Raw genomic sequence first — 23,734 nt, 5'->3', positions numbered from 1 at the left:
GAAACGTTTACAAATAAAACAGAAAGGCTTTATGAGCCTTTAGAGTAGACCTGGGGACAAGAGAGCTGAGCTGCTGACAATGGCTACTGTGTCTCAGGAGGGCAGGTCTTGGGCTGAGCACCATCGGACCTTACCTGAGTCCCTTTGAACCACTGGGCCCACCTGTTGACCTAGAAAAGCGAAGAGAGCCACCCCAGGGTCCCAGAGGAATGGCATCCCGGTGCACAATTCAGAGCATTGTAAGGCAGCCTCTTTCAATAGTCAGGTGGAGCTGATGGACCTGTTCCCTGAACTCTCAGCTGTTCCAGGGAGTGTCTGGATGAGCACAGCCCCAGCCTGCCCTCACAGGATCACACATAGGGGAGACTGAGCTGCCCCCAGACAGCGACATCTCCGAATGGTTGGGGCTTCGAGTTGGGGAATCCAGAGAGGGGCACCTGACCCAGCCTACAGAAAGAAATCAGGGAGGACTTCCTGGAGGACAGGCTACCAGAGCTGAGACATGATGTGTAGTTTGAACCCTCCTGTGTGTCCTGGTCTGGATCTCGATGAAGAGACGGGTTTTTGAGGCTGAAGTTAAAGGGGCATGTGTGGGCAGGAGGGTTGGGGGAGAGGCCACAGCTAAAAGCAGGGGTGTGGGTGGGGGCAGGGCAGGGGGAGATAAGGCAGAAGGAGGTGGTGCCTGGTTCAAGGCCACATGGCAGGAGCCTGGACTTTCTCTGGCTGACACCCTAGCACCCTAGGTGGGAACAGCTTACTTAAGATCCATTCACTTGCGCAGGGAGGATAAGCCGGGAAGAGGTGGGGAGGGTGAGGAGGGAGGTGATGGATATGAGAAGTGGGGGTAACAAGCAGGGTGAGAAGACAGAGGTTTTGTCTTTTCAGTCCCACATGAGACACTCCCAAGAGCTAGGAGGCCTCCACCAATGGAATGTCCTCATTTCTGAAACTTGAACACAGTCAGTCTTAGGAACTACACGTGATAAAAACGCATCCTTGGCAAATCTAAGACTCTCTGGCCTGATAAGTCTTCATCTCTTAAATTCTGTTAGCCTTTGCTCCTGAGGTTCCACAATTGCAAGTTTCTTTGATCCTTTGAGGCTAAGATCCATTCAGGAAATATTTATTGAGCTTCCATCCTGTTGGAGGTGCCAAGGACACAGAAAAGAACAAGATGGATGAAATTCCTGCCTGAGGGGAAATCGCATTTACGGAGCACTCACTAGGCACCGGGCTCAGTTCTCAGTGTGCATATAACTCCTTGAATCCTGTCCCCAATCCTCTGAGTCAGATATTTGACACAAACAAGGAAACTGAGGCACAGGATTCTAGAATGTCTTGTTCCTTAAAGTCTGGGACTCTAAAATTCTTTGCCACTGAGATTCTAAGTTTCTAGAGCTTTTTGTCTTAAAGATTATGTTGTGCTTGGATTCCAGTGGATAGTGGATAAAGGAAAGGGTGCTCAACTGCATTCCTGAGCAAGGAATTGCAAATTATAACCACCAGAAGATACACACACACACACACACCAGGATGACTCGTATTTCAAAAGTCTGACCAGATCCAGTGCCAACAAAGATGTGGGGCAGGTAGAACTCAAAGCAGCAAAGTAGACAGGAGTGAAAATCAGTGCAAAGCTGTGTGGCCGTATCTTTCCACAGCTGGACCACTGCAACCCAATACCCCAACCCTACCACTCTTGGATAACGCAGAAAAATGCGTGGGCTTGGAGGCACCAGGGGATGCACAGAGCATCGTCCAAAGAGTCAGAATCGAGAGACCGCTCACATGCCCACCAACAGGAGAACGGATGAAGAAATTATAGTTTTCCAGGCCAGAGAATGATAGACACAAAGTCACGGAAATGAAGGCACTCCAACAGATGTAAGAACATGCACGAACCTCGCAGACATAAAATGCAAAATGCAAGGAGCTGGATTGAAGAGATTGCACTGAAAGATCCTTTTTATTAAAAATTGAAGGAGGGGAGGGTGTAGCTCAGTGGTAGAGCACATGCTTAGCATGCACGAGGTCCTGGGTTCCATCCCCAGCACCTCTGTTAAAATAAATAAATAAAAATAAATAAATAAATAAATAAATAAATAAATAAATAAATAAATACTTCCCCTTCCAGAAAGAAAGAAAACTGTAGTGGTCAGGTGTGTATTCATAGGGAGTAAAAGGAAAGCAATAAAAACATAAAAGAATATGGGTTACCTTGAGGGAGGGAGAGAGTTATGATTTGGAAGAGGCCTGAAGGGGCTTCTGAGGAATCAGCAGAACCATTTCTGAACCTAGCTGCGCCCTTTATAATCGTTCGTGAAGTGGAACATTGCATTTTATGCATTTCGCCACATCATATTTCCTAATTTAGAAATATATATATATATTATTTTAAATCCCATGATTCCACCATCTCTTCATTGCTCCTCAGATGACTTGGTTCTCCAGGGGGGGCAAAATTCCTGAGCCCGGAGGCAGGAGGGTGCGGTGGGAACCCACAGAAGAGAATTTGGGATCTGAAACTCACGATAATGATTTGATTTTTCCCAGAAGTGAGCCAACGTTCCGCGGCTATGTGACCACAGGAGGCCGAAGTGACAAGTTGAGAGGTGGGTGATGTCCCCAAGGAGATGCCACAGCCAACTCCCACCCCCCACCTCCCGCAGAGCCTGATGGTGACAGCTCCTCTGGACACCCCCTCTCACCAGCCGGCCCATAGCCAGTGCAAACTCACAGAGGCCTGGTGCCAGCCCCATGCTTTCAGATGGAGAAACTGAGCCTGCCTGGGGTTGTGCAGCTGGGAGGCTGCCGTGTGGAGATTTGCTTCCAGCTGGCGACCTGATTCCACCAGGTGGGGTAGTGGTGACATGTCTGCCATGGGAAAGTGGCAGGGCAGGGGTAGCCCCGGCCAGGACAGTGGTTTGGGACAGGGAAGGTGAGTCCACTGTGGCCCCAGCTCAAATGAGGAAGGGCCTGGCATGACCTGGCTTTCCCAGGAGCCTGGGGAACTTTTGCATCTGTGTTTTTAAGCCTTAGTGGCCTCAGGCTGGGGAGGCACCGACTTCCAGGGAAAAGGCTAGATTTTCAGGGAAGATGCTGTCCCTTCCTCTGTGATGGGCTCTGCGCTCTGCCCTGGGGAGGTGGGCTTGGGAAGAGGGGCCCCAGTTCATTGAGGGAGGCTCACACCGTCTCAGGGAGGGGCTAGGCTGATGGGAGAGGCAGGCCACAGCTTCCTCCTGGGTAATTCATAGCTTATACTTTAATACTGGGGACAAGACACGCTCACTAAGCACTCAGTACGATGGCCGATTCAAGCTCCAGAGCTCAGTGAGCCAGCCTGATGGAGGAGGCAGGACTCAGACTCGCCCTCAGGGAGCTTTAGCATGATGGTGGAGGCATGCCCACCTTCTTCAGGAAGCTCTGGTCTAATACTCACCCAAACGTCCCCTGGGAGGGAGGCAAACTTGTCCCCCTCCACTGAGAACCATGTACGAGACAGATGATGGAAGCACACTGCCTCCTCATTCAGGAGCTCCTAGTCTAACAAGAGGCGTGCCCAGCCACCACCCGAGGGAGTGCCAAGTCTGGGAGAGGAGGCAGTGCCCGCATGTAGAGATATCTAATCCGCAGAGTCACACTCATTCTCAGGGAGATTCTGATCTGATGGAGGAGGAAGGACCCAAGGCAAACCTGCAAAGGAACTCCTGCACTGATGGGGAACGTGTCCCCACCTCAGGGACCTCCCAGTCTGGTGGTGGTGGCCTTTCTCCCACCCTTGGGGAGCTCTAGTCTGCTGAGGGAGGCAGTCCCCGCAACCAGCACCTGCCCTGCCCGCCCGGCCCTCTTTCTTTCACACCCTTCCCCTTCTCTGGTTGACAGAATGAGCAGGGCAGAGGCCTCCCCCTTCCCACCTCCACGGTGTATCCTAGTATCAGGGAACTTCTCCAGGAGACACCACACTTTCCCAGCCCTGGGACTTCCCTTTATTTGTCAGCCTGGGAGCAGGACCTCAACGGGGGTCAAACACGCCCTCCGTGCAGACCCCTGCTCACCTCCCCTGCCACGGCACTCACAGTGGTGACACCACCTGGCTACTGAGCATCCAGTGAGCTGGGCTCAGCGGGGCTCCCCGTGCCTGCCCTCGCCAGCGCCCTACCCGGGGAGGGAGGGGCCCATCCCCTCTTTACAGACCAGGCTCAGAGGGCAAAGCACTTGGCAGCAGCCACATGGCTGGGACCTGGCAGAGTGGGAGGTAGACCCAGATTCGACTTGTCTCAGCCTTCTGGATAAGGAAGACGTAGGCAACAGTTCCTAAGGTGCTGTAGCTGACTCACTGGATCCTTTCAGCCATCATGTTATCATCCCCACGACTCAGAGGGGGAAACTGAGGCCCAGAGAGATCAGATGCCACTCCAAAGCCACTCAGGCAGAGCCGATACTCCCACTCAGTTGTCTGACTCCCAAGTGCCTTGTCATGGATGTGGTCCTTCAGGAAGCAGACACTGAGAGGTAGGAGGGCAAAAGGTTTACGTGAGAAAGGGAGGGGAGGGCAGGATTGGGCAAGAGAACCATCAGGCCACGATGCCAGCCCAAAAGGGGGCCCCTGAAGCAAAGATTGCATTAGAGGAATCCCACAGTGGCCAGATATGGCCAGACCCCCCCCCCCCCCATCCTGCCTGGCTCTGTCAATGGCTGGAGGCTGCCCAGGGGACTTTGCCCCCGACTGACACACTGAGGCAGCCCTTGAAGGAGCCAAGTGTTGAGGCTGCCAGCCACCTACACGCCTGGCAGTTGGGTCACAAGTCCTCTCTTCAAAGGGGATCCAAGCAGTGTGCCTCTGTGGCAACACTCCCATACTCAGTATTAATAGCAAACATTTGAAAATCACAACTTCCACATACTGATTACTTACTCCATGTCGGCCTGTGCCAACAGGTGTGAACTCATTTGACCTTCGCCACAGCCCTGTGACACATGCACTGGTTCTGCCCCCATTTTATAAATGAAGAAACTGAGGCTCAGACAGGGTAAGTCACTTGCCCAGGGTCACATAGCTGGTAAGTGGCTGAGCTCAAGCTTGAACCCAAACAGTTAGACAGTGATCCTCATTTACAGATGAGCCCCATTTCCACTAAGGCCTAGCACTGTAACGCCTGGCTGTCTACCATCATCACCTCGCTGGGACCCCTCTGCCCTCCACCTGACCTTCTCAGAGCCACCACCCCCTGCAGCCACCCAGGGCAGATGCTGATATCCCCGAACTCCTCCCATCTCCCCTGTCTGATCAAGGCAGTGAGTTGGGGGGAGGAGTGCAGGGGGGAGGGTGTCCAGTCTCGAAGCCCGCCTGGAGACGATGTGGTAATCCTCTGACTCAGCAGCATGCATGCAGACGCAGCAACAGGGAGAAAGAGGAAGATTAAGTCTTGGCCTAGGCCCCAGATACGCTGATCCTGCCTGGTGCCAGGGGTTCCAGCAGCTGCCAAGGCCCCAGGGTGGGGAGGAACCAGGAGGCGCAGGCTGTGCGCCAGGAAGCTGGCCTGCATTCACCCCTGGGGGTGGGGTGGAGCCTCAGAGGGCAGAGCTGTGTGCAGACCCAGGGAGGACTTTCAACCCAGAGCCCAGACGCAAGGCTGTGTGACCTTGGGCAAGTCCTTTTCCATCTAGGCTCACTGTCTCTGTTTCCCTCTATCTGCAAAATTCACTTGCTCTCCCCGAGACTCTTAAATCTAACTCTATTTCCTCCTGCTGCAAAGTGAACTTCTCTCTTGTCTGCTCAAACTTCCCTGTGCCGGGAGGCAGCAGAATAGCTCTGGAGAAAGAGTGTAGACCCTTGGGCACGTGACCTTGCCTTCCTGTGCCTGAGTTTCCCCATCTAAACGACTCCTTCCCAGGGAGTAACTGGAATTAGAGCTGAGACAGAAGGCCTTGGGCCTCTGGGACTAATGACCACCCCACGCAGGGCAGCAGGTACAGCAGCCAAGAAGCTGGGGTCACAGAGACCTGCTTACAATCTTCACTCCCCCAGTCTCTCACCGTGTGATCCTAAGAAGTGACTTCTCTGTGCCTGTTTCCTTCTCTGTAAAAATAGTGATTTTCGCTGACTTTTCCTCACAAGGTGTCAAGAGAATGAAATGGGCCAATTCCCAGTGGGAGCTCAGCCAGGAGGACTGGGCCATCTTGGCTGATCGCTGGGTGGAACACGATGACAAGAAAGGTCCGGCCTGCTGGGTGAAGGCAGGCAACATGGACACAAGAATAGAAGTCATTCATTCATTCAGCTGTTCATCCTGCACACCTGGGCTCACTTCATCTGCTCAGCAATCCTGGGAGGCAGAAGCTGTTACTACCCTCAACCATAAAGTCATAGAAAGGCACAGAGAGGGACAGCCACCTATCCAAGGTCACACAGCCAACACATGGCAGAGCCAGGGCTCCAACCCATGTCTCTAAGCCCAGTAGGTTGGATGCTAATTTCCTCAAAGAAATGGATCCCGCTGTTGAAATTATGGGTTAATTGATAATAATTATTATTCCTATGCCAGGTTATAACAGGAAGAATAATGGTAGCAGCTACATCACATTAGGCACTTTCTGTAGTTCAGAACCTGTAGAATGGAAGTGTCTTTTCTTGATTTAGTCTGTCTTGTAAATGAGAAAGCTAACTGCCTGGAAGTCACATAACTAATGAAAGCAGGAGACAGGACTTGTATCCTGGCCTCAGTCAGAAGCCAACAGGACAAGCCCAGGAATTAAGTCAATAGGAACATAGGGCCCGACCAGCCCAATCTTCTCTCCTTTGAAGGGGAAACTGAGGCCCCCAAGGCAAGAAAGCTGCCCCAGACCCACAGCTTTCTAGCTAGGACTTCATTTCTCTCTTCGGATCTCGAGCAGGTACAGTTGTGGTCCTTCCTTCCCCAGGGAAGTTTGGGGAAGGACAAGGGGAGAAGCAGTAGGAGGCAGGAGAACTGAACAGGTACAAAGGGTCACCTGCATGAGGGAAAGTGGTTAGACACCAAACAGGACTTTCGGGCCTTCTCTGGGAAGTTTCTGGGACTCATCCAGGGACTGCCCCTACTGGTGGCGGGGGGCATCCAGATTTCAAAGCCCAGCGAGGGGAGACCCTAGTCCTCCCCGCCTAGGGTGCAGGGAGCAAAGGGAAAAGGAGGGGAAGCCATCCTGGTTCCGTGTCCTCCATTCCCGACACTGGAGGGGGACGGCTGTGGGAGCTGGGACTTTCCTGAGCAGCAGAAGATTCTGGGAAATTAGAGACAGCTGCGGGGCGGGGCTGACTCCAGCCTCGCTTTTCTTCCCTCCCCTGAGTCTCTGCAGGTTCCCCAAGCATGCCGCTCTTCCCTCCGGCCCACGGAGGCCCTCCTCCAACTGCTCCTCCTCCCTCAGACCCTCAGGTCTGCTCCCTCCAATGTCCTCCACCCTCAGAATTTGCCTCCCCTCTCAGATGCTTTTCAAATCTCCCCTTCCCTCAGACCCTTCTGTTTCCCCCAACTCTCTCCTCCTCCCTCAGAGCTACTGCCCTCACTTTCTTAGAGTTCCTCAGACTGTCTCCCTTTCCCTCAGACCTCACTTCCTCCCTCAGACCTTCATTTCCTCCCTCAGACTCTCTCTCCCCTTCCTTAGACCACGTACTTCTGTCTCAGATCTGTCTTCCTCCTTGAGATCCTCTTCCCTCAGACTCTTATCCCTCATCCATCCTCAGACACAGAACCAGCACCCTCTCCCTCAGCCCCTCCAACCCCTCTTTGGGCCAAGCGCAGACATCCCCCTTTCCAGTCCTGCCTGGGCCGAGAGCGCCACCTGCCACAAGGGAGCCCGGGGTGGGTGGGTGTCCTGCCAACACTCTCCTAGGGTCATCACCTGGACAAGCCCTGCTCCCCTGAGGCTGACTTTCCCTCTGTGCAGGGGTAGTATTCTACATCCTGTCCCTCCCCTGTGTTTGAGAGTCACCAGAGGCCAGGGATGGGTGGGCGGGGGCAGTGGGACCCAGACTTTCCAACCTAATTCCTTCACCTCTTCCCTTGTAGCCCCCACAACTCTAGGGCCAGGGCTTGACATCAGCCCCATTTTCCAGAAGAGCAAACTGAGTTTTAAGAGAGACAACTTGTCTGAGGTCCACCGTCAGCAAGGGGTGGAAGTGGAACTTGCACCCAGGTCTTGCCCGCAGATGCTCACCCATTGCAGGGGACCCAGGGGGAGAGCCAGAGAGGTAGCGAGACGGGGGAAGGGCTGCGGCCTGAGTCTGCCCACGGCTGCTCCTCACATCCCGTTTAACGATGCACCGGGTGGAGCCCCAGTCCGGGGCAAAGTCCCTTCCTGGGAACCGGGGCCCCACACCCACTTTCAGGGTCCCAGAGAGACGCTGCCGAGGAGACAGAGACGCAGAGACTGGGAAACAAAGAGACAGGGTGGGGCTGGAGACAGAGGGAGGCCAGGGCCAGAGGGACAGAATTGCAGAGACATAGGGAGACACATGGAGAGAACCAGGGAGGCTCTGCGTGCCGCCTGAGTAGACCCGGAGTGCAGCCGCCCTTCCCCTGCCCCCCACTAGGTCCCAAAGCCTCCTGCTCCGGTGACCGGGACTCAACCCCAGCAACGGTCCCGCCTCCAGGGACAACCGGGAAAGCCCCGCGAGGCCCAGGCCCCTCCCCGGGGCGGGGAGAAGGGCGGCAGGGGAGGGGACGCGGGAGAGGCCCGCCCTTGCCGTCCCCCGCCCCCAGCTCCAGCGCGCCTCTGAGTCATGCCCCCAGCCGGCCTGGCCCGTTCCCCACCCACCGATCCGCCCGGGATGGGAGTGGGATGCGGTGCAGAAGGGGAGCCAGACTGCCCCCGCCTCCTGGGCCCGGGTTTGGTCGCTGTGGCGCTGGTCTTGTGTCCCTGCGTCTCTTGGTTATCTGCCCGTCTCTCCCTTGGTCTCTCACGACCTCTCTGCCTCTTTTGCCACGTCTCTTTATATCCAGCGTGTTTAGAACAGTTCCTGGTACAGAGTTTAAGCTGAATTTTGGGACGTGGCCAGTGCTTCACCACCGACTGATACTAGCAATGCTAACCACAGTGGAAGGTTACGGTTACAGGTAACTGTTTCTAGTGCCAAACTAAAAAGAAAAAAGAACTGGTTTGGAACAGCAATATATACAGAAGTAGTAGTAGATGGAGAAAGTAAGAAAACAGCAAAATCCAGTAGTTTTTCTAATCCAAAGTGGGATAGACAGCTAACTATAAATGTGATCCCACAGACCACGTTGGAGTTTTGAGTTTGGAGTCATCACACTTTAAAAGCAGATGCTTTATTAGGGACAGCAACGATGGATTTGAAACAAGCACTCTTAGTACGCAATAGAAAATTGTAAAGAGTGAAAGAACAATTAAAACTTTCCTTGGAAACCAAGGATGGTGTAGTGCAAACTGGTGAATTAACCGTTGTGCTCGATGGACTGGTGATTGAGCAAGAAAACGTAACAAACTGCAGCTCATCTCCAACCATAGATACACAGCAAAATGGTGATGCCTGACATGAAAATGGAGAGCCTTCCGCAAGCTGCTGAGGGCACTAATGGAATAGATAATCATGTACCTACAAACACTGTGGTACAAAACTCATGCTGTTCACACGGAGTTAATGGAGACAGCACACCTTCATCTCCAGCTCAGGTTGCTGCCAGACCCAAAAACACACCAGCTCCAAAACCATTCACATCTGAGCCTGCCAATGACACTGTCAGTGGAGAGTCATCCTCATCTGCACCAGCTAGTGATGTTCCCGCTGCGAGTACCACAGGGGTGTGTGGAGAAACCACCTGTCTTCAAATTGCACTAGCACTGCTGTCTAAGATCCTCCAGTTTGGGAAATCCGGGCTTCCCCAGAAAGCAGTGAATGTATTCATCCTAACAGTGCAGCATTCGGATCTGAGGCTAGAAGCACGTTAGCGCCTTCCCCCTCCAATTCTGGGAGTAGCTCAGCTTCTGAAGCAGCCAAATGAAGAAAGCCAGGTGGGAGCGTGGAACCCGTGCGGCCGCAGTCTGCAAACGCCAGCACAGACTCTGCCCTTGGGGTGGGAACAGAGAAAAGATCCTCACGGTAGAACCTATTATGTGGATCTTAACACTTGAACCGCCACATGGGAGAGGCCTCAGCCTTTACCTCCAGGTTGGGAAAGAAGAGTTGACGATTGGGGAAGCGTTTACTATGTGGATCATAACACCGGGACAACCGCGTGGCCGCGGCCCGCCATGGAGTCTCTCCGGAACTTCGGGCAGTGGCAGTCCCAGCAGAGCCGGCTGCAGGGAGCCACGCAGCAGTTCAAGCAGCGATGCCTCTACTCGGCTTCAATGTTAGCTGCAGAAACTGACCCATATGCGCCTTTGCCACCAGGCTGGGAAAAAAGACTGGATTCAACAGACGGAGTTTACTTTGTGAATCATAACATGAAAACAACCCAGTGGGAGGATCCCAGGCCTCAAGGCTTACAGAATGGAGAACCCCTGCCGGGAGGCTGGGCAATCAGGTACACCCAGGAAGGCGTGAGGTGCTCTGTTGATCATAACACAAGAACAACAACTTTCAAAGACCCTCGCCATGGGAAGTCGTCTGTAACTAAGGGTGGTCCACAGATTGCTTATGAACGCAGCTTTAGGTGGAAGCTTGCTCACTGCCGTTATCTGTGCCCGTCTAATGCACTGCCCAGCCACGTGAAGATCACTGTGTCCTGGCAAATGTTGTTTGAAGATTCCTTCCAGTATATTACGGCATTAAAACCCTATGACTTGAGGAGGCGATTGTATGTCATATTCCAAGGAGAAGAAGGGCTTGATTATGGTGGTCTAGCAAAAGAATGTTTTTTCTTACTTTCACACGAAGTTTTGAACCCCATGTATTGCTTATTTGAGTAAGGCAAGAACAACTATTGTCTACAGATAGAACCAGCATCAACCATTAATCCAGACCATCTTTCCTACTTCTGTTTTATTGGTTGCGTTATGGCACTTTTTCACGGGAAGTTTATTGATACTGAGTTTTATAACTCCCTTATCTGGATAAGAGACAATAACATTGAAGAATGTGGCTTAGAATTGTACTTTTCTGTTGACGTGGAGATTTTGGGAAAAGTCACTTCACGTGACTTGAATTTGGGAGGTTCCAGTATCCTGGTGATGGAGGAGAACAAGGATGAGTACATTGGTTTAATGACGGAGTGGCGTTTTTCTCAAGGAGTACAAGAACAGACCAAAGCTTTCCTCAACAGCGGTTTTAATGAAGTTATTCCCCTTCAGTGGCTGCAGTACTTTGATGAAAAAGAATTGGAAGTCATGCTGTGTGGCATGCAGGAGGTGGGCCTGGCAGACTGGCAGAGAAACACCGCGCTACCGACATTACACAGGAGACAGCAAGCATATCATTTGGTTCTGGCAGTTTGTGAAGGAGACGGACGATGATGTAAGAATGCGGCTCCTGCAGTTTGTCACAGGCACCTGCCATCTGCCGCTGGGAGGATTCTCTGAGCTCATGGGAAGTAACGGGCCTCAAAAATTTTGCATTGGAAAAGTTGACAAAGACACCTGGTTACCAAGAAGCCACACATGTTATGATCGCTTGGATCTACCACCATATAAGAGTTATGAACAACTAAAGGAAAAATTCTTTTTTGCAATAGAACAGACCGAGGGATTTGGACAAGAATGAATGTGGCTTCTTGTCTTGGAGGAGCTCTTGCATTTAAATGCCCCAGCCAAGAAAAATTGCACAGATAGTGTATAATAAGCTGTTTATTCTATACAGTGAATTTTCTGAACCTCTCAAAGTATAAATGTTTTCCTTTCTTCCACAGAAATATCCAAAACAATTCATCCTTTTCTACTTTAGGTATTGTTCCCTTGAAGTGACTGACCAGGAAAAAGATCATCCTTAAATTTTGAAGCAAGCAAGAGACTTTATTAAAAATAATAAGTATATATCTATATAAGCATATATGATAGTGGCTCTAGTTTTATAAAGGGCCAAGTGTATTACACATGACAGACGTTCATTCGAAAAATAATCTGGATTTGCTTTACCTTGTTTCTGTTATCCAGGGGAAGAAGTTCAAGGTGCTCCATGTTTTTCCCCCTCATGTAACATCTCCTGAGGGTGTTTAGTTACATGGCTATTCAGGAAGATATTAAGAGGGCTTAGGCCAAATCTTACTTTGAATGTTTTTAAAAATGCTGCTGGCTTTTCTGAAGACAGGTGCTTGAACCTGTCAATTTGTTTTAAATAAATATAATAGTTGAAAAATTTCCCTCTTTGGAAGTCATATACTAGATCCTGTAACATTTAGTTTATTCTAGAAATTGGAGAGAATTCATTGAGCAGCTTAGAGGTTTGTTTACATTTTACTTTGGGATGCTAGGTGTTTGTGGAATTAAAAAGAATCAGACATTTCTGTACTTTTGTTTTAAAAATCTGTGATGTTCTTTAAATTTAATTCATAATAAATTGATACAGTTTGATACTTAGGAGCATATAAAAAGGAAATGTGAACCTTTCTGCTTTGTTTGTGTTAAAAGTTTTGGTTTTATAAAACCAGATGAAGACTTACATAAGCATTTGAACACTCAAATAAGGCTAATGATTTTCTATTATTAGTGTTTAAATATCTTCATTCCTCTCAAATTCATGAAAATTCTATATATCTGAATAAGTATATAAAAATATTTTGGTCCCTCCTTCCTCCTTTTTTAAAGATTATTATTTTTGTCCTAAGAAAGTAACACTGTTTTTCATTATCAAGGGCATTTGCTAAACTACAAAGATGTATTACAAATTAAAATCTGATGTTAAGTAAAAAACAAAAAGAAAGAAAGAAAATGCACATGAACTTGGCTTCCGCCTCGTTCAGCCAGGTCGACTTCAAACTTAAAATAATGGGCTATGATCACAGCAATCCCATCCCTGGGCATAGATCCAGAAGAAACTCTAACTCAAAAAGACACCTGCACCCCAATGTTCACAGCAGCAGTATTTGAAATAGCTAAAACATGGAAACAACCTAAATGTCCATTGACAGATGACTGGATAAAGAAGCTATGGTATATTTATACAATGGAATACTTTTCAGCCATACAAAGAATAAAATAATGCCATTTGCAGCAGCATGTGTGAATCTACAGAATGTCATTCTAAGTGACGTAAGCCAGAAAGAGAAAGAAAAATACCATATGATATCACTTATATGTGGAATATTAAAAAAAAAAGAAGACAAATGAACCTAGTTGCAAAACAGAACAGAAACAGACTCATAGACAGAGAAAACAAACTTATGATTACCAGTGGGGAAGGTGGTGGGAAAGGATAAATTGGGAGTTGCAGATTTGCAGATACTAACTAATATATATGAAATAGATAAACAAGTTTATACTGTATAGCACAGGGAACCACATTCAATAGCTTGTAGTAACTTATGGTGAAAAAGAATAGGAAAATGAATATATGTATATTCCTATATGACTGAAATATTGTGCTGTACACCGCAAACTGACACAACATTGTAAACTGACTATACTTCAATAAAAATATATTTTAAACAAAGGAACTCCCACATTACAAAAAAAAAGAAAAAAAGAAAGAAAGAATAGAAAAGAAAAGAAAAAAGAAAAGCCACAAGTTGTTTTTTTGGAGTTCCTGCTATGTGATATTCCTCCTCAGTCTCTGTTTCCATGAGTCTGTGCTGGGTCCATGAATTGCCATCTTTCTATATAAGGAAAGGCATACATGTCTATCTGGGCAGAGGCGTGCATGTCTATCTGAGAAAGCCTGCACATCACAACTTGGGGAAACTGACTCCTAGCACTTGGCTGATTTTCCTCCCTCCCTTGCGGAAGGCAGCTCCATCTGTCATTCCAGCACCACTAGTCTCTCTATTTGTGTATATGTTTGAAATTTTCAATAAGAAAAAATTGTTTTAAAAGGAGGAGATTGACAGAGATATTAGAGAAGATAAAGAGGAACTGGAGTTTCCAAGCACAGTAGAACTAGGAATGGTCAGTGACTTTGCAGAGCTAATTGGCATTTGAAAGTAAAGTGGAATGTTCACACATACACCCTTCCATTTCACTTCTAGGAGAAAACAAACTCAAGGGAGGCTGAATTACCCTCTAAATGGCTTTAACACCTAGTCTATTGTCTTCCAATATTTTAAAATTATCAACTCCTATAAGAAATCACACGAATTACATCAAATGAGGGAATATAAACTAACCTGGCTGCAATGACTGGAGATGCTGCTTTTTATGTTCTAGGGTTGTTAGGAAATATTTAAGGTGCACAAAATATAAAGGTATATAGGATTATCTCATATATAAACAAGAATGCATGTTGTCTGCCATCATTAAGAAATTGGAAGGAATATAAATAGGCATTAATGGAAGAATGGCCTTACACCAAGAATGGAAAATGCATTCACTGTGCAAAGGTAAAAATGAATGAACTAGACATCAGCACGAATAGTTTTCCTAATCCTAACGTTGAATGAGAAAAATAACTTGCAAAAAGACAGGAGGAGGGATGACAAAGACATGAGTGGAAAAATTAAACCCTAAATGTCACTAGAGAGAAGGGAAGTGAAAAGCAAGTGGAAACAATACACAGAGTGTTTGAGTGTACCCATGATATTTTCTTTCTTAAGCAGAGTAGTTGGTGTGAGTCTGTTTGCTATATTAGCATCTATCCTGTTTTGTGTCCCTGAAAATTTAATCAGAAGATGAAAGAGAAAACTGAATAAGATGATTAAATTATGCTAGCTCCAGCGATGGGCCCGGAGGATGGCAGGGAAGAGGCTGCAGCCAGCTGGCTTGGTACACATTCATTCGTGCATCACATAGAATTTGCCTTATTTCTTTGAGTATCAGTGATATTTTAAAAACCAAAAGGCAGTTTTCCAGAAGTAAAAATTCAATTTGCCAAGTAACATGACATCTCTGACTCTTGTTGTCTTATATATGAAAAGAACAGTAAAGGATTTCTGAGAGGATTTGTCTCCCCATCTAAGACCTGAAGAGAAACTGTAAGCAGCGTGTCCCCAGATTCTCAGGGGAGAGGTATTAGATAAATACCCAAGGAATGAATGTTTTTACAATATCTCTATTTATTCAAGGCACAGAATTTTTAAAGTTTTGGGGAAAAATGAGACTTAGAATGTTAGTGTCTGCCTAGATCTAGGTTAAGAAATCTGGATTTCCCTCCCTACTCCTGTTCTAATTATATTACAAGTTTTTGGTTAGCATCCCAGAAAGCAATAATCTGAAATCTGACCAAAATGACAGTGTAACAGCGCCATCTATTGAGCTCTAGATAATCTGACACAGAACTTGGGAAATGTCCTAAGGCATAGAAAAAGTAGGCTCTAGTCAAGCATAAGGTATAAACGCAGTGCCTCAGAAGATCTTGTATTTAATTCATTTTATTTATTTACTCTTTAAAACTAGTTAAAATATTAAGGTGGAATATGTAACAGAGCAATACTGTAAAGACTGTATAGCCAATAGTGAGGATTTGTCTTGTTTTTATGAACTACCACACTACTATAATACTACTCATAAAAAGACAGCCTTAAATATACTTTACTTCAGAATTGTGCAGCATAAAGTGGGATTGAGGGTGTTAGGCAGGCAATCAGCTTCCTAGTTAGTAGCCTTGGCTACTTTGTGATGTAAACTTTCCCACAGAGCCCATTCCAACATGGCACTGGGGCTGTATAGCCGACAGGTTCCCAGAAGCCACTGCGAGAGCTCAGGCTCCAGTGCCCACCTGGGCCTGATGCTACCACGTGAGTACAATTTTCCCACCCCTGAAAAGAATGGTAAATCATCACTCCAATGTTTTTCAGCTTAAATTGTATAATTCTAAGAGAAGAAAAATTTTACTCAGGAAAGGAAGACTGGCAGAGCAGCAGCATCACTTCTGAAAGCATCGCTCCTTCCTCAGTAAGGGTGGTGGGAGGTTCCCAGCAGCTCCACTTACTGTCCTGTTCCAAGTGTGGGAACATCCTCATGTCTGCCCAAGGGGCTAAAAGAGGATGCTGATGATGTGATTTTGTCACTATTAAATGTGAGGGAGTGGGTTGTGTTCCAAGATGGGAAAGAGATTGGCAGCCATTTGGTGAGGAAATTTTAAGTTCCTCTTTGCAAAATGGTCTTAATCCTTTTATCTACTGACCTCATCAATAAGGACGTCAAAATGCTAAAACACAACCCCAGCCCCCCACGGACTGAAGTTCGAATGCGACTTGGCCACCTGTCTCATTGCAAAACTGCATCTTCAACGGTGGGATCAGAAAAGGACTATATAGAAAGGTGAAACCGCAGTGATGACTGCTCACAGAGTTGAATTCACACTCAGCTTTATGTCTGGGGCTTCGCCTTGACAAAGAGGAAGAGTTAGGAAGAAGGCATGAACCCTTGAGTTCTTATAACCTCCAGAGGAAGGTGTTAGCAGTGTGTCTTAGAGACAGAGGAAAGGATCCTTGGAAATGTGGTCCGAAAGCCTAACAGGTGATCCTAATGTGAAGCCACAGGGGAGATCTAATCTACTTACTGTATCTATTTTTGATCATTTGGTCATTCTCAGTGTGTGGTCATATTCTTACACATCTTATGTTGCTCCTGTGTACCCATCGTCAGGAGTGGAGTTGCTGAATCAAAGATAGGTTGACCATGTATTTTAATCATCCAAACTGAGACGCTTTTAAGAGGAATGGGTGATGTTAAAATAAAAATTTATGTATTGGCCAATAAGTTCATTCAATGTTAGGAGACCTTTAGAAAGATTTTGATCCAAAACTGATTTTCAAAAAGAAAAACCCTTCTAAAATATTAAAGTAATGTATACCCATTTACATTAAGATAAAATTCTAAAAATTTTTCATATTGATAATCTGAATTTTTTTAAGCAGGGTAAATATTCTCGGTACATATTCACATATATAAATTAAAGTTTTAACCACAGCTAGTTTTTTTTTCTGAAGAACATTATTTTAATATGGTCTCAATATGTTTTGTGAAACTACTTGCAAAATTCATCATTGTTGCATTTTATACCCAATATATTTAGTGGTTGGCAATTTCAGTGGACTCTTCCACAGAATATATATTTTAATACAAATGCACTTCTATGGATTCTGAGGTAACGTGTGAGCTCAAAGTGTTAAATGAAGGATCATCTCAATTCTAGTTTTTGTAACCTTGAAATGTGTAAATAGTTATGCCTAAAATTTTCCATAGATACTCTTTTTCCTCTATTCAAAATATTTTCCTTCAGCAATTTTTATAAGCAAAACTTAAGAAATATGTTGTCTATTTAAATTTCTTTGCCACATACATTTACAGAAAAATTGTAGGCCTTCTGAATTCACTTCTGGTTAGAAAATAAATATATCCAATTAAAAGTAAGAACTCTATCAAGAATGTCAATATAGTTCAAAGTACAATTTGACAATTAAATTTGATACAATATTTGGGTTTTCCTCATTTAATTTGTTTAATCCCCCACTTGCCAGTTACTGTTATAGGGGTATATTTCAATGGTTCTCTGATTACAAATTCAGTTTTCAATAATTAAAATTGATACAACTTTCAAAAGCTGCAAGGTTTTGGTATTCACTTTTTAACATTTTGATTAGTATTTTTGATAGATTGTGAACAAAATTCAACCAAAATTTAGAGGACCTTTTTCTAATACCATAGCAGGACATTGGGTATATTAACAAGTTAATATTCAAATGCTCAAATATTTCTAAGATAATTAATAACGGGAGCAAATAGAAAGAGTATATATGTATATATGTATGTATATATAATTTAGACAAGTGTGCATGTATTTAGGTTAGTAAAATAGCACATTTTTTATTCTGGTAAAATACACATAACCAAATTTATCACTTTACACAATTTAATGGCATTAAGTATATTCATAATGTGCAAACATCACCACTATTTCCAGGGCATTTTTATCATCCTAAACAGAAACTCTGTACCCATTACACAATGGTTCTCCAATGTCCCCTCCCCCTGTGCCTGGTAACCTCTATTCTACTTTTTATCTCTATGAATTTGCCTACTGTAGGCACCTCATATAAGTGGAATTATGCAAATTTGTCCTTTTGTGCTTGGCTTATTTACTAGTTTAATACTAAAATAATGTATTTAAAATTCATCTATGTTGTGGCATGTATCAGAAATGCATTCCTTTTTAAGGCTGAATAATATTCCATTGTATTCTTTGGGTGTGATATACATATGTATATAGTACATTGTGTTTATGTATTGATTCATGTTGTTTCCACCTTTTGGCTATTATAAATAATGCTGCTATGAATATACAACCATTTGAGTCCATGCTTTCAATTCTTTTCCATATGTACCTAGAAATAGAATGATGAATCATGTTAATTTTTATTTATTATTTTGAGGAACTGTCATACTTTTTCCACAGCAGTGGTGCCACTTTTTCTCACCAGCAAGGTACAGGGTTCCAATTTCTCCACATCTTCACCAATGCTTGTTAATTTCCATTTTATTTTTTTAATAGCCATACTACTGGGTGTGAAATGGTATCTCATTGTGAATTTTATTTGTTTCTCTAATGACTAGTGATATTGACTATCTTTTTATGTATTTGTTAGCTATTTATATAACTTCTTTGGAGAAATATAAGACTTTTACCCATTTTTCAACTGGGTTGTTTGTTGTTGTTAAATTGCAGGAGTTCTTTATATATTTTACATATTAACCCCTTATCAAATATATGATTTGCAAATATTTTCTCCTTCTCTTTGCATTGTCTTTTCACTCTCTTGATAGTGTCCTTTAATGTACAAAAAAGGACTTTTTTTGACACATTAATAAAGTATGCATGCACTACAACCAATTCCAACTACATTTCTACTCCATAGGTTTCTTAATTTAATAATATTGTTTTTATCTCAATGTCATATTCTTCCAAAATTCATATTTGTATTATCACCACAGAAATATTGTCTTTAGTGCTGAATGTTTTAAGTGAATCTATGGTAGAATTCACCATCATGTCTTACGTTTTTCCTTTCACAGAATGAATTTTAAAAGCTTTACTTTGACTCAATCAATTGGAAAGAAAAATTCAGCCATTATTGAAGTGATTTTCTCTTTGACACATTGATGGCCCTGCTATTAAACTATTATCATATAACTGTTTGAAAAGTTCTTCTTCTGCTAATAGAGCAAACACATTGACAGCTATCACTTCACTTTTTGTGTCTGCACAAAATTTGAAGTTTAAAAATGAGCAAAATTAATTTGCAGTGCCCATTTGATCTTAATGAAAAGTCATGCTTCATGGAATGTTATGTAAAGTCTCTGCTTACAGCCTTCCTCAAATAAATACTGCCTTAATATATATGCAGACATTTCATAGGTCCATGTGTGACTTCTGGTTCTCACGTGGTCAGTGATTGCACTTTGCCCCAGGATGTATTGTGGGAGCCCAAGATTGGGTTAATAAATTGAAACAGACTCCAGCCACTTGTGACCTTTAAGAAAAACAAATGTGCTTTGCTACCAGGCGCATGTTCATCTGCACTCCTGTCTCCTTGCTGTAAAAAGCAGACAATATTTTGCTTGTATAGTTGAGGTTTTAGCTTAGGGCTGCTTCTGCAATGGCAAAGCCATTGTGTGTCCCTTGCTATAAATGCAGGACACAGCTTATTTTAAGCATAGGTCCATAGTTCAGGATTTACTCTGCTAATTGCAAAGTGATGACCATGCCCTCAGCTATAAATTCTGGGCATGCTTTCTGCTGTTTAGATAGTCTATAACCCCCAAGGCAAGAAACTGTAGTCTGGTAGTCTGTTTTGTAATCAACTTCTTATAACTGAAGAATGTACCTTGTTCCCCTCTCCCCACGACTGCCCTGAAGATAAATTAAGCATTTGTACTTAGTGTGGAATTTATGATCTCTACCCAATGCCATTTTTCCTCAAGCTCTTGCATTCCATGACACAACTTTTTTGATCTTTTCTTTAATTGTGCACAATAAATATGGGAGTGTTTGAGAGACTGGAAGAGTTGACCTCTGACTCCCTCTCACTCTCTTGATTTTCCACAGAGTCTCAAGTAATTCTTTCTATCTTGGTGGGATTTCTGCCAGACAGAACCCACAACTGGTGACCCCAACATGATTGACTGCACAGCGACAGAATCAGCATGCTTCAGCTGGAGAAAGAAACTGCATCTGGATCCCCATAAATTCCATCCCTGTAAGGGAACAGCAATGCCCACTTGAGATAGTTGCCAACGTGCCTAGAATTCAGTGAGATCCTTACTTTCCTTTCATTTTCTTACTATGGGTCAACTCACTAAGGAACAAATGATCTACCTCTGCACATTGGAGCATCTGCTGAAAGCAACTCGCTGTGTCAGAAGAGCAATTTATTAAATTGTTATAAATAGTATAGGAGATTTGGCCCTGGTTTCCAGACCATGGAACAATCAATTTGGAACTCTGGGGATGGGTCATTAAGAATTTAAAATGTAGGCATCAGCAAGGGGAGAAAATCCCCACTTCCATTTTAACTACTTGGAGTTTGGTACACACTGTTTTATGTCCCTTGTATTCTTCCTCACAGAATAATGACACTGAACCTGAGTCCCATTCTCTCCCTTCCTCTCCTTCTATTTCTTTGCCCCTAGTCGTTTCTGCACCATCTGCCCCTCTTTCACATGAGATCGATTTACTTCTGCCACCACCTCCTCCTCCCTTTCCTGAGGAGTATGATTATAAGTAAACTGCTATGCAATAATGTTTTAAAGAAGGCTTACATTTGGGAGCACTGAATGCTTACCCAGTAATTGTGGGATGCGGGCAAAGTGCTAAGCATGAGGCTGTCACTTTCTCAGTATTCAAGGAAATAAAAACTACTGTTACAGAAAATGGGACTCAGACTTCATTTACTAAAGGTATTCTTGATATGATTGGAAATTTATATGTTATGACTCCTTGGGATTGGAGAGCTCTTGTAAAAACTGTCTGAACTCATGTTCAATTTGCTGTTTGGTCTTCTGAATATCATGAAGGTTGTCTCTTACAAACTGTTTATAATGCAGATGCTGATATTGATGTATCTGTAGAAATGCTTGAAGGAACAGGTCAATATGCTAATACTCAGCAACAGATCCATATGGAGACGCTGACTTTTAAGCAGTGTACTGAAATTGCTCTCACAGCATGGTCTAAGGTTCCCGATACCAGAGCTGCTACTGGCTCCTTTGCTACCATTCAACAAGGCACCACGGAAACTTATGCTGATTTTATTAATCACTTAGAACAGAGCATCTCTCACCAAGTAGATAATCAGGAAGCAGTGAAAATGCTCTTGCAACAGCTGGCTTATGAAAATGCTAATGCAGATTAGCCAGGCAGCTCTTGCCAGTATTTGAACTCAAAACAAAATATAGCCAATTACATAAAGGCTTGCCAAAGTGTGGGAACTGAAACCCATCGTGCTCAGGTCCTTGCAGCTTTAACGAGATCCCCTTCTGCTGTGACCTTCTTTAAGTGTGGTAACCTGGCCATATTCAAAAGGAATGCTGCCAGTCCAATAAGGGAGGGCAAGGAGGTCCACCTCAGAAATTACCTAAAAAAGACTGCACTCAGTGTGGCAAAGGAAGACATTGGGCAAACCAATGTCACTCTAAATTTGATAAGGATGGCAATCCAATTTTGGGAAATGGGGCACTTGCTCTTGTACCCCAAACGCCAAGTAGAGAAATCCTGCCTGGCCAGCTCAAACACAGATCTTTATGACACAGCCTCCTCAGTCCAGCCCTGCAGAAACCCCTTCAGCAATGCATCCACAGTGGACTTATGTTCTACCTCAGAATTAATTCTTAAGGAACAAGATTGTATATACTCCACCTCCACTAGAATCTCTGGCCCTTTCCCTGAAGGGACCCAGGGTCTAATCATAGGCTGCTCAGACCTATCACAGCAAGGCATTCTGGTTTTACCTCAATTACTTGATGCTAATGTTACTGGCAAAGTGACAGTGCGTTTACAGTCCTCTGGACTTCGTGTCCTCTCTCCGGGAACCTGACTTGCAAAATTTCTGCCCCTTCCCCTTAAAGGGACCTTTGCCAGCTTTAAACCTGCCATCCTTTAGCCACACCAGCCCTTTACTGGACAAAAAGGTTTGGGTCTCATCAGCCTCTTTTACTGGTAAATCTAAATGGCATAACTATTCATGAATTATTAGATATGGGGGCGGGTGTTTCTGTTATCATGCAACATGAGTGGTCTCCTCAGTGGGAAAGATCTGTAGGCCAATCAGTCATTACTGGTGTTGGGAGGACAAATCTGCCAATGCAAAGTAAGAAACCTCTCAAATGCCCTGAGGGGCAAGTCGCTTACAGCCAACCCTTTATTTTACCCATTCTGGTCTCCCTCTGGGGTAGAGAAATTTGAAACAATGGAAAGTCATTATATACTCTTTTGGGTAGGGGCCACTGCTAAGATACCTCCCCTTCCACTGATCTAGACTTTGTCCACACTCATTTAGATTGAGCAGTGGCCCCTAAAAGGGGAGTGTCTTTCTCAAGCAAAATTATCAGTTCAGGAACAATTGGCTGCTGGACATATTGAACATTTTTCAACTCCATGGGATATGCCTATATTCACCATTCCAAAAAAGTCAGGCAAATGATGATTAATACATAACTTAAGAGCTATTAATGCAATCATTCAGCCAGTGGGAGCCTTACAGCTGGGTCTTCCTAACCCTTCCATGCTTCCTTCAGTTTGGCCCCTAATTGTAAGTGACTTGAAAGACTGGTTTTTTCCATTCCTTTAGCTGAACAAGACAGAGAATGTTTTGCTCTCTCCCTGCGTACTGTAAATAATCAAGCCTCCCTTTCATGTTTCCAGTGGTGAGTTCTTCTACAAGGGTTGATTAATAGCCCAATCATCTGTCAATATTTTGTTCATCAAGTTCTACTTCCAAAGACAACCTACGGAATGGGAGAAAATCTTTGCAAATGAAACCGACAAAGGCTTGATCTCCAGAATATATAAGCAGCTCATACGACTTAATAAGAAACAAACAAACAACCCAATTCAAAGATGGGCAAAAGACCTGAACAAGCAATTCTCCAAGGAAGACATACAAATAATCAATAAGCACATGAAAAAATGCTCAATATCACTAATTATCAGAGAAATGCAAATCAAAACTACAATCAGCACATGTTAATGATATGTGTTGTGAATATCTTGTACTACCCTCAGGTTTCCTTATTGGCCTCCAAATTGTTTCTTTAAGTGAATAAAAGTTCTTAATTTTCAATATTTGCAATATCCTTTAAGGAATCTTTCCTTCTTCAGAGATCATGAAGATACTGCCCTGTGTTATTGTCTTAAAGCTTTTTTTTTTTAACCTGTTGCATTGAGGTATACAGTCCTACTGGAAATGATTTCAGGCTATTGTAAAAGATAGAGATAATGCTTAATGCTTTTTTTTCATATTGGTATAGACTTGATTGAGCATAATTTTTTCAAAAGATTGTCCTTTTCCTACTGAGTTTCAGTGAAGATCTTTCATAAATCAGGTAACCGTATGTTTAGGTCTGCACACTCTCTATTTTGTTCCACTAATCTGAATTTTCCTTTGCCAATACCACCCTGCATATTAATATTATAATCTTATAATAAATTGGTTTC

General features: G+C 44.5%; 1 protein-coding gene across 1 annotated transcript; it reads left to right on the top strand.

The window, feature by feature from the left end:
* Positions 1 to 10,013: 10,013 nt before the first annotated feature.
* On the top strand, positions 10,014 to 11,795 carry LOC102523548 (NEDD4-like E3 ubiquitin-protein ligase WWP1). The gene is given in 2 exon segments (XM_032473583.1): positions 10,014 to 11,376; positions 11,378 to 11,795. Coding segments are annotated over 2 exon segments (1,449 nt in total). The 5' UTR covers positions 10,014 to 10,245; the 3' UTR covers positions 11,696 to 11,795.
* Positions 11,796 to 23,734: the final 11,939 nt, after the last annotated feature.

Source organism: Camelus ferus, chromosome 35 (assembly GCF_009834535.1).
Source record: "Camelus ferus isolate YT-003-E chromosome 35, BCGSAC_Cfer_1.0, whole genome shotgun sequence".
Lineage (NCBI taxonomy): Eukaryota > Metazoa > Chordata > Mammalia > Artiodactyla > Camelidae > Camelus > Camelus ferus.
The sequence above is the reverse complement of the archived record's forward strand: the minus strand, read 5'-3'. Positions and strand labels throughout refer to the sequence as shown.